The 10,988-nt window shown below is 34.6% G+C and overlaps 2 protein-coding genes across 2 annotated transcripts; both read left to right on the top strand.

Annotated features, from left to right (window-relative positions):
* Positions 1-149: 149 nt before the first annotated feature.
* On the top strand, positions 150-1,898 carry LOC130991939 (40S ribosomal protein S21-2). The gene is made up of 4 exons (XM_057916395.1): positions 150-405; positions 708-787; positions 1,030-1,162; positions 1,668-1,898. The coding sequence occupies exons 2-4, from the start codon at positions 738-740 to the stop codon at positions 1,731-1,733; spliced, it is 249 nt and encodes an 82-aa protein (XP_057772378.1). The 5' UTR covers positions 150-405; positions 708-737; the 3' UTR covers positions 1,734-1,898.
* Positions 1,899-5,154: 3,256 nt separating this feature from the next.
* On the top strand, positions 5,155-9,119 carry LOC130991836 (probable protein phosphatase 2C 40). The gene is made up of 4 exons (XM_057916246.1): positions 5,155-5,909; positions 6,875-7,950; positions 8,035-8,299; positions 8,806-9,119. The coding sequence occupies exons 2-4, from the start codon at positions 6,877-6,879 to the stop codon at positions 8,934-8,936; spliced, it is 1,470 nt and encodes a 489-aa protein (XP_057772229.1). The 5' UTR covers positions 5,155-5,909; positions 6,875-6,876; the 3' UTR covers positions 8,937-9,119.
* Positions 9,120-10,988: the final 1,869 nt, after the last annotated feature.

Genomic DNA, 10,988 nt, shown 5'->3' on the forward strand with positions numbered 1-10,988 from the left:
ATGTGCAATGGTTGCTCATGACCCTACTCATCTTACAAAATATTAATTGGATTCAAATCATAATCTTTCAGTTGAGAAACTCTCAAGCATTTTTACGAGATATTTAGAATATAGAATTATTTTACTGAATAGAATACAAAATGGTTTTGTTTGTTACGTGCTCTCTCTACACTTTGGGGCCTGGGGCTATTTTTTTGTTGGTAAGTTATAAGTAGATTTAATATTGTAAAATTGGTAATAAAAATCATGATGGGCTCAATTCATAATGCCGAGATCCGGGCCTAAACACTCGGCCCAATCAGTATTCGGGCCTATAAATTGCAGGATTCAAGAAATTAGGTTTTACTCGTCGTTCACCATCCGTTGACTGCTCTGCTCTTCTTCTCCAGCTGAGATATTAATCAGGTAAAGTTCTCGCCCTTGAATTTTAGCAAGTGAGATGCGATGATTGTTGAATGTATTGTTTAGCCATCGGATTCCCCAGGGAATTTATCCATTTGCACTGGCCTTGTTTCTGTTCATATAGAAGTTGAAAATAAGCAAATTAGATTTTAGGTCGATTTTATTGCGTTTAGTTGAAGTTCAATTTCTCGTGGAATAAATTAGAGTATACGTATTTAGAACGACATTGTTTGGAATTTCTCATAATCTGCAAATTTTTCAATTATTCATACGTGTTTATTTTTTAAAATTGTCTGTTTTGATAGTCGACGTAGTGTCCGAAGAGACCTGCCAAAATGCAGAATGAAGAGGGGCAAAATATGGATCTTTACATCCCGCGGAAATGGTATAATGCATGCTTTCACGAAGTACATTGATAGTTTTTTTGTTACAATTGAAATTCTTCATTTCATGTTGTTTGTCTTTTTTGTGGCACACTAATATTATTCCGGTCTGCTCCATAATCTGATGATGCAGTGAATTTATTTGCTTTTTCCTGTCTCATTTTGGAGTGCCAGAAGCAATTTTAGAGTGCCAGTATTGTATGTATTATGACGTGGAGTTGATATTTGTTTGTTATGTTTGTAGTTCTGCTACCAACCGTCTGATTACGTCCAAGGATCATGCTTCGGTGCAGCTTAACATCGGACATGTGGATGAGAAGGGCGTTTACACGGGCCAATTCTCTACGTTTGCCCTATGTGGTTTCATCCGTGCCCAGGTACTTAGTTGAATTATGTGATGTAAATGGCATTGATTTGTAGTCTGACTTGTTCACTGTTGCTACTAGTTGAATAAAATGCTTTTAAATCTTGCTAGTTGTAAGCTCTTGCTCTGCCAAGCATGATTATACTATCTTTTTCTTCTGTATTAGTTCTCTTGCAAGTCCTTTCATCTGTGTCTTGTTATCCTATAGTTCCTGTTATGATTAAGTATAAATTAGCTCGTTAAATCTTCAGTTTAAGTGACTTTTTGAGATGAGTGCTTTATGGATTTGGGTGAATGCTTGTCTTGAGTTCAATATGTCGACTGAACTGGTCTTATATATGTAGCGAAACTAAATTAAGAACTCGGTTTCTGCACAATTTTATGTAATATGCACTCTACCCGTCTCACTTTACTGATTACATTGGCGATGCGATGTCTTCATCTTTCATGCTACGTTTCCAAGATTAAAATTTCAGCACTTTTGGAACTAAACTTGTTCTTGATCACTCTCACCCCAGGGTGATGCTGACAGTGCTTTGGATCGCCTCTGGCAGAAGAAGAAAGTCGAGGCCCGACAACAGTAGACCGTTGTGTCGTTGTGATTCAGTTTTTAATCTAGTTCTGGGTTCAAATACTTATTCTTGGATGTTTCTCTTTTTGCATATTGTGTGTTAGTGACTTTGATGTGGATGCAATTTTGTGCCATTACTCATTGAGGAGTTCTAATATTACAGTCATTTTGGGCCCAACTTATATTGCACAGGTGTTGCCTTTAAATAAACAAATTTTTAATTGTTTTTATTTTTCACATGGTTGTTAATTTCCCTCAAATTAATATTGTTGTGAATGTTTGAACTTTTAAATGTCTATGTAGTTTAAATTACCAATGTGTTAAATGAAGTAGTTGGATTCTACGTCACTTTAGCTAGGCATGAGTTTTATGTTGACATTAATTTATTGAAAATTGTAATTATGTGAAAAATTAGAGTGTTAAGTTCGAGTATACCCACTGTGTTTAAAATATTTGTTAATCGTAGAAAAAGAAGAAAAAATAGTATTGCAACTACAAAAAACTAATTGGTGGTGTTGTAATACCCAATACTCTCAAAGTTGTATGAAAATAAAAATTCAGTATACTATTAGTACGTTCTTTCTGACAATTAGCTTTTTTTTAACAGTTAGTATATTAAAAATTAAAAAATACTCTCTCCGTCCCACTTCAATTGGCATACTTGTTTTTTTTGTTTGTCACACTTCAATTGACACTTTCTTAAAATAGTACGTGGTCTTTACTTTCTATACTCACATAAAATAAATAGATCCTACCTATTTTACATTCTTAACCCTTTATTTTTAATCTTCGTGTTCAACTCAAAAGTGTCAAATTTTATATTCTTGACCCTTTATTTTTAATCTCCGTATCCAACTCAAAAGTGTCAATTAAAGTGGGACGGATAGAGTAATTTTGATGATTTTCTAAGCATCAATTCACATGGGACCTCCTTCATTTACCAGTTGTGAATGGACTTATTGCTAGTTTTGCTATTTGTGTGATGTAATGAGTAGTGGCATCTTACAAATATGCTTATGGCACGTTACATTCTGGCATCATATTGGAAGATTTAAAAATAGTATCATTCTATTAGTGGAGAAAATAGTGAAAAATCAAGTTGATTGGGCGTTGAAAAGTCGGATGTCTTTACTTACAATGGGGCTAAATACATTGTTTTATGAGATGGACAACTCAAACCACACAAAATTCAGGGTGCATCAACGTAATACATTATCTATACAATCATCATTGATGGACACAATCCTACACATTCATACAAATTTATATCAATTTAAGGCACTGCACGTCCCCTATATTCTGTTGTCATTTCTTTGTCGACAAAAAGTTGAATTATTAGTGGACAAAAATCGATTTGGGAGCATTTATTTTGAGTGAGATGATAAATTGATAAAATAATTCAAGTTAATTTATCATTTATTTTGATTATATGATTAAATTTACACTTATTTTATTTAGTCATCTTATTTTCTAAATATTTAATCTTATATTTTATCGATTTATCTAGGTTTTCGTTGATTTTCTTATCCTAACTCAAAGTCCATATTTGTGATAGTTACTTGAAGGTTGATTAAACATGGGCCACAAATAAATGGTATGGACATGCGTTATAGATCTAATTTGGGGCCTCATTTTCTTGGAATATCTTCATTTTTGGTGCCTGGCCCTACTACTTCTATTAGGACTCAAAAAAAAAAGGACTCACTCAAGTTTAAGAAACGGATAAAAAGTACTACTCCCTCCGTCTCACTCTAATATGCTCATTTCTTTTGAGCACGAAGATTAAAAAATTTACTTTTTAGTAGTAAAGTGGTGTGGACCACACCAATTAGGTACAACTTTTTTACCCAAAAAAAAAATGAGTCTATTGGAGTGAGATATCCCAAAAGGGAAAATGAGCCTATTGGAATGGGACAAAGGGAGTACTCGATTTGAGATTATTCGCTAAAATGTTTTTTTAACGGATTTGATGAAATTAAAGTGAATATCGCTTATGTAGTATTGTTAGGCAAGGTGTTTTTAACTCGATTAATTTTATACTCTTTGTAAATTTTGATTTTTTATCAAATAATGAAATAATGTCACTGAAACTATAATCATCGGTAAATAACTTGGGTGGATTTACTAAAGTGTTACAAATGGGATCGAGTCTCAGTCCACTGCAAGTTCAAAACTTTTTCTTATATCCATGTATTATATATTTATATTAAATTAATTTAAAATCACTCCAACTTAGAATGATTAAAACATTTAAATAAATATATTGCAGTTCCACTTTCCGGCTCCTTCAGTCACCACCGTGGATTCTTATTTTTCAAATGACTTTATTATCAAATTTGAGATTCTCCCCTAGTCATGTCTAAGTAGTGTTTTTTTTTTTTTTTCTTTCTTCCAATTACTATGTTACTTAGAGCACTCCCAGTAGATCACCTAAATGCATCACCAACTCTAAATTTAGGCTAAAACAATTGAAAATGAGATAAAAAAATGCATCCAACAGATCCCCTAAATTGGATAGGACCCACAAAAAATTTTACACCCACCTAAATTCAATCTTAAATTTACACCCACCCTAAATTTATTTTAAGCTTATAATTAGTAGGGCCCACACATAATTATTATTTTTATGTAGAAAATAGGAGATCTGGTGTATGCATTTATAAAATCGAGATCTTAAAATTAAATAGGGAAGCTTTAGGGAGGATTATAGGAGCATAATTTTAGGATTTCTGCTGGGAGTGCTCTTAGATGCTTGTTTTAATTTTTTCTTAGACCATTTCGTTTTGAATGATCTTAAGTTATTTTCCTTCTGAACAAATAAACAATCTGATAGTATTCATTACTATTATTACATTAACTGTGTGAAAATAAAATTATTACTTTAAGAAATTAATTAAATATTCCTTCTCTAATTTATTAATTTATTTCATGAACATTACGGCTGTGCGTCCAAAATATATTATACAGTGTTATAAAAAATCCAATAATATTCCATTTCAAAATTAAATACATATTATCCAGACTTTCTTGTTACGAATAAATAATAATGCTAATTTATGACAAATATCGTCTGTCTTTAAACTTCATATTCGTCTTTATCGAATCAAATCCAAAATCCTAAATTCCGAAGAGTCCCTTCATAGCTTGAAAAGCTAGTTATAAACAAACTTGCGAAGTGGAAAATGACTTTCTTTGTATAATTTGTTGAAACAAAAAGTTTCAACACGTTGCTGTTTCTACAATCCAGATGTTTTCATCGAGACAATAGGGCTAAGAACAAAAATGGAATATTTATGGTGGTGCGTAAATTAAATCAAACAAGAAAGATATTTGTCTTTTACCTACGTAGCAATAAATTGTTTACTCCACTTGCACACATTCAAACGTAAGTATACAATTTTTTAATGCATATCCAGCTCCTCATAAATCAGATTAACGCTAATGATTGTCTTAGATGTTAATGGTTACTTAAAGCCCAATAAGAAATTAAAGCTGACTTTTTATTTTGATTTTTTGATATCAAGACTTAAGTTTTATGTTACATTAAACAAAAAAAAAGATTTGATTTTTATAGCCTGTGTTGAACGGACGCCGCTGAAAATAAATTAGCCTCAACAAAAGGAGAGAGGTGAGAGAAAGTGGAGAGAGAGAGAGCGGGGGGAAAAAAGAGTGGAGAGAGTTGATGAGCATCTGGAAAAGAGGGGGAGTTTAACTGAGTCCAAAGAAGAGGAGAAGAAAGAGAGGAGAAAAAAAATTCTTTTGCAAAGAAAAAGGAGGAAATATTTTTCCTAAGGGATTCAGCAAAATTCCCTAATACCCACAAAAGACTGATTCTTGATACCGGTATTGGTGAATCATAGCACATTTTGACCTCTCTCTCCAGCCAGAAACACCACCCTTCAAATTTCCACTATATTTAGCACGCTCCCTCCTCTCCGTCCACCCCTCTCTCTCCCTTTCTCTCTCTTCTTGTGTAGTGCTAATACTTCTAAAAAAGATTTACCTTTGTGCTTTATTGCACTTTCCCACAGTGTGTGTGTGTGCGTGTTGGGGCTACTCACAGTTTTACATATTCATCAACCGCATCCCTTTTCATTTATTGGGAATTCTCGAGAGTGAGAGAGAGAGTTGGCATTCTGAGGTTTGAAGGTTTTTGTGTGGATTCTTGATTGCAAATACAATCAAGAAGGTGAGTTGTGTATTATTTATAAAATTTGAGTTATTTTTGTGGTATGGAGTGATGGGATTGTGTTTATTTATTTTTGTTGAATTTGCTGTTTTTAGTGTTTTGTGTTTAGCCGTTTTGATCTTCTCCTTTAGAGAGTAGTTTGGATTGCGTGAATTTTCATTTGATTGGTTGATTGATTTCAATAGAGAAATTTTATGTTATCAAAGACGTATTCTGTATACGGCTATAAATTGAACATCGTGTGATTTCAGCTGTATATCTGAAAAAATTAGATCTTGTTTTCTCTGGAGAATTTTCAATAAATTTAGAGAAAATATTAGCACAAATTCATGTTTCTTGAGGGTATGTTCCAATTTAGCAATAAGATTCTGATGACCTATACTTATGTAATTCCCAAGATAGTGATAAAGTTGTTATTTTTCGACAATCTTGTTTGCATTTTAATCAGCCTCGTGTACATAATCATGTTTTAGGACTTAATTTAGAGAAATAACAAGATTTGATCTCTATAGTTTCTGGCTTGATTCTCCATTGAATGTTCAGTTGTTCTCGAGAAGATAATTTTCTTTCGGTTATAGTAATAATGAACTCGTTGCTCGTGAAAGTTCCTTGATCTGCTGAAGATCCTATCTTCACTATGTTAAGTGAATATATTCTGCTCAAGTCTTCAAGAAGTGTATTATTTGCCATGTATTTCCATATAGTGCCAATTCGGGCTGCAGGTATTTCGTCAGCATTTTGTTGTCTGAGAAAACCGATTATGAAAAAGTAGATGTCGCTTCTCTATTGAGCGATCAATCACGAAAAAGTAGACATGGCTTCTCTGTAACATCTCCTTAGTATATTTATACAATAAATTCCATCTTTTAAGTGACCTATGGTATAGTTGTGGCATATTTCCCTGCACTTGTATGTTTAAGTTTGAATGCACCGGATAAAGATCTTTGCGTTTTTTTGCTTATTAGCTATGATGATGCATGGTGAAACCATAAGCAATTCTGAAGGAGAGATTAAAGTCAGTTTTGGCTATCATTGCAATGGTGAGAATGATAGTTCTTGGGATAGGCCTAATTATATTGATATCCCGTCTTCTGGTGGACTCCGGAGAGCCAGTAGTTCTTTCTCTTGCCTCTCCGGTGCTGCATTGAGTGCTAATGCTACATTAGCTAACACAAATATCTGCAACGGGCTGATTGCCTCCGAGATACTCCCGACTCTGGACTCTCCCAATTCATTCCGGAGGATACCATCTCTAACGAAGATGGACCTACTGTCGTCTTCTCTCCAGAGCAGCATGTCGATCTTGAGTTTTAGCCCATCCTCACCAAGTGAGACACTTGATTATGATTCCTTTTCACTCAAGTCCATGAGCGCTCCATCTAGAAGCGAAAGCTTTCTCAATGCTATGGAATTGCAAATAGCTGGAGGCGCAGCTGGCGAAGACAGAGTTCAAGCTGTTTGCTCCGAAGAGAATGGTTGGCTCTTTTGCGGTATCTACGACGGCTTTAATGGAAGGGACGCAGCTGATTTTCTGGCAGGGACGTTGTATGAGACAATCACTGCTCACCTTAACTTGCTAGACTGGGATCTGGATCAGGATTTGTCGAAGGGCACTGATTGTTTGTACACGCAAAATGGGGACAGATTGTTCAAGCAGAGCGTGCTTAGCAGCCTTCAACACGCCCTCAATCAAGCGGAAAGTGAGTTTCTGCACATGGTCGAACAGGAAATGGATGACCGTCCCGATTTAGTATCTATAGGATCTTGCGTGTTGCTCGCTCTACTCCACGGGAAAAACTTGTACTTGCTCAATCTTGGTGATAGTCGAGCAGTCTTGGCTACCTATGATAAAGGGAATGACACAAGGGGCAGTGAGGGGCTGCGAGCTGTCCAGCTCACCGATAGCCATACTGTCGACAACGAAGATGAAAGAATCCGACTTCTGAATGAACATCCCGACGACCCTTCTACACTTGTGGCTGGAAAAGTGAAAGGAAAGCTAAAGGTGACAAGGGCCTTTGGGGTTGGTTACTTGAAAAAGGTACGACTTTGGACAACCTAGTTCATTCGTTTAATCGCTTATACTCTTCGTTATATCTTATCATTCGACTCTTGTTTTCTGCAGAAAGACATGAACGATGCTTTGATGGGTATTCTTAGAGTCCGTAATCTCATAAGTCCTCCTTATGTATCTCTCGAACCATCTCTTATCGCACACGAAGTATCGGACTCTGATCACTTCGTTGTGCTGGGGAGTGATGGCTTGTTTGACTTCTTCAGCAATGATGAAGTCGTGAATCTCGTGCATTTGTATATGCTAAAGAACCCCTCTGGTGATCCAGCAAAGTTCCTTGTCGAGCAGCTCGCTGCAAGAGCAGCAGATTCAGCAGGTATGTGATCATCACCTCTATTTTGTTTAATATTTCATTTTGATGTGATTTAGGTTGATGACTCTTGCTTGTAGGTTATTATATTTTTTCATCAAAATGCGGTATGTAATAATTCAAATAATTCGCTGCTTGCAATCATCGCAAAAAATATACTATTCTGCTAATATTTCTTAAGTCGAACTACTCGATTCGCTTATGTCACCTAGACTATTCAATAGTTGTTGCCTCCTGAAAAACGACATCGTCACTTCCTTTTTCGAGTATTGACTTCCTGCTTCAAAATTATATTGTAATGGTTCTACGACAGCAGTATTGTAGGGTAGGCCAGATTAAATTATCATCTTTTCAACTTGCATAATTTATTAGATTTGTTGTCTAGTTTGATATTACATCATCTGCACCAAACAATAATTGAACTAAGCAAAAATCTTGAATAAGTCTCACTTTTCAGTTGCATGACTTTGCTGAAAATATTAAATCTATTATATTATATTATTACACTACAGGTTTTAGCATGGAGGAGCTGATGAGCATCCCTGCTGGCCGAAGGCGGAAATATCATGACGACGTCACAGTCATCGTCATCGTCTTGGGGACGAACAAACGCACCTCGAAGGCGTCAACGCTGTGTCTTTGAAACAGACCAGGTCAAACTTTTTGCAGCTTCTTAGCTTTAGATTCCTTCCTCCTTAGATAAAAGGTTTGCAATAAACTCGGGACGTACATATCTTCTTATAACGTGTTGTTGTTAGTTGCAAAAATCGTTTGTTTGCACGATGATTTTTTTTGTATGTGGAATGAATATGTCTTCATCTGCAAACTGGCCATTCCTTTTTGCTTCTTTTTTTATGCACAGTCAAGAAGCTTGACGATGAAGATGATTGGATTTGTGGAATAATTTTTATGGATATAAATCGCATTTGTAGAAAGGTGGTTCTGTTTCTAGTAATGTGAAGAATCTCTTTGGTTTCTGATATCTCTTATGTACAAGCATAAAACGAGATGCTTTTCGTTTTATGCTCGATTCCTTGTGCCGGTGCGACTTCTCGACCTATTAAGGCTTTGGTGAGAGTGGAATAGAGATTAGAGACCACTCTTTTATATATGCTTTTTATGCCCTTTGTGTTTCATTGGATCATTTAAGATTAGTTTTTTGGGCCCAATTTGAGATATCACCACCTTTTTGTACGGCAAAATGGTTCATGATCTCATTGTAATTGACTTTGTAATGTTCTAAAGTCACTTAGTTCTGAACAATCGAGCGGGAAAACCACGTCGTACGCCACGGGCCCATAGGATGTGTAAGCTTGTGCTCGTATCGTGCAATACTCTAGGGTTGTTCGTGACCCGGTTGCATTCTAGGTTGGCTCTAATATAGTGCAGTTAATTTCATGACGAATACATCAATTTTATACGTTCAGTGCAGTATTTTCACGGAAGCTTTAAGTGGGGCCAACTCTATGGATGTTTGATATATATTTTGTGGGAAATCATAGGTCAAAAAAGAGAAGAGGGTTTTGTTGGAATTTGAGCATTTGCCAACCAGTTGTCATGTTAATGATGTTTATTTTAAGGTTGTTCCAAAAACAAGTTGTGTATAATATGTTGGGTAAAATATAGGGTAGATTGTGAATATTCTGTATTGATTGGCGATGCAGAATTGTTCGTCGCCCATCATCAAGTGCCTGCAAAAGTTTCCCTCACTTTCAATGGAGATATGATTCCTGGGCATAATGTTCCATCTCCTATTTATTTGGTGCATTGCATATCATAACTGATAAGTGACCCGATGCTTTGTTACGGATATTTCAGAGGTCCTAGGCGAAAATGAAAAAAAAAAAAAAAGGCTTTTTGAGAAATAAAACTTCAAATTTTTTATTACTATCATTTAGAAATTGTACATATTGGTCTTACATGCTTGTGTGACTATATAATTTTAATATTAATCAAAAGTGCAAAAAAATTAAAAATATGTGGTCAAATATTATTGAGTTAATTTAGATCGCTTAGTATTTTGAGAAGCAAAATTATCACTAACATCTTCAAGATCACATTTTTCTAATATCTCATTGAAAAAAATTGCCAGCTCATTTAATCTTTTTTGGGATATTGTTGAAAATAAATACTCCGTGATTTTGTCAATTTTAGTGGATTTTTTTGTTGTTGAAGTCACTTAACTATATTCTACTAATAGAAATATTATGTAAAGTACCAAACTAAAAAAAATAACCTATGGATTTTATATCTGATAGTAAATACATTTGTAACACTTACAATAATACATTATAATTAATAAATGAGTTAATTGCTTGTAAAATACTGGACTTTTATCAAATTCTAATTTTGCATACAAACTTTAAAAGGAATCATGGTAATTACTGAACTTACGTCACATCAAACTTTAAAATGTAACATGATAATTAATGATCTATTGATTTAATTTTATTTTACTATCAATCAAGATTTTGAACAAATTTAATGCTAACATGGCATGTTACTTTTTAAAGTTTATATTAATGAAAGTTCAACACTTACCACGATACCCATTATAATTTATTTGAAAAATTAGAATTTGTTAAGAGTTTAGTATTTTATAGACAACTAATCCTTAATAAATTTATTTTTCAAATTTGGAGCCCCGCAAATTTTGGGGGGCCTAGGCTTTTGCCCTATCCTTTTCAATTTTCAT

Source organism: Salvia miltiorrhiza, chromosome 7 (genome assembly GCF_028751815.1).
Source record: "Salvia miltiorrhiza cultivar Shanhuang (shh) chromosome 7, IMPLAD_Smil_shh, whole genome shotgun sequence".
Classification (NCBI taxonomy): Eukaryota; Viridiplantae; Streptophyta; class Magnoliopsida; order Lamiales; family Lamiaceae; genus Salvia; species Salvia miltiorrhiza.

What these genes read in the sequence shown, in the direction of transcription:
- LOC130991939 (XM_057916395.1), top strand. Translation starts at nt 738, where the DNA reads ATGCAGAATGAAGAGGGGCAAAATATGGATCTTTACATCCCGCGGAAA. An exon ending in CTTTACATCCCGCGGAAATG is followed by an intron (nt 788 to 1,029) that starts GTATAATGCATG and finishes TTATGTTTGTAG; the next exon opens with TTCTGCTACCAACCGTCTGA. An exon ending in GTGGTTTCATCCGTGCCCAG is followed by an intron (nt 1,163 to 1,667) that starts GTACTTAGTTGA and finishes CTCTCACCCCAG; the next exon opens with GGTGATGCTGACAGTGCTTT.
- LOC130991836 (XM_057916246.1), top strand. Translation starts at nt 6,877, where the DNA reads ATGATGATGCATGGTGAAACCATAAGCAATTCTGAAGGAGAGATTAAA. An exon ending in GGGTTGGTTACTTGAAAAAG is followed by an intron (nt 7,951 to 8,034) that starts GTACGACTTTGG and finishes TGTTTTCTGCAG; the next exon opens with AAAGACATGAACGATGCTTT. An exon ending in AAGAGCAGCAGATTCAGCAG is followed by an intron (nt 8,300 to 8,805) that starts GTATGTGATCAT and finishes ATTACACTACAG; the next exon opens with GTTTTAGCATGGAGGAGCTG.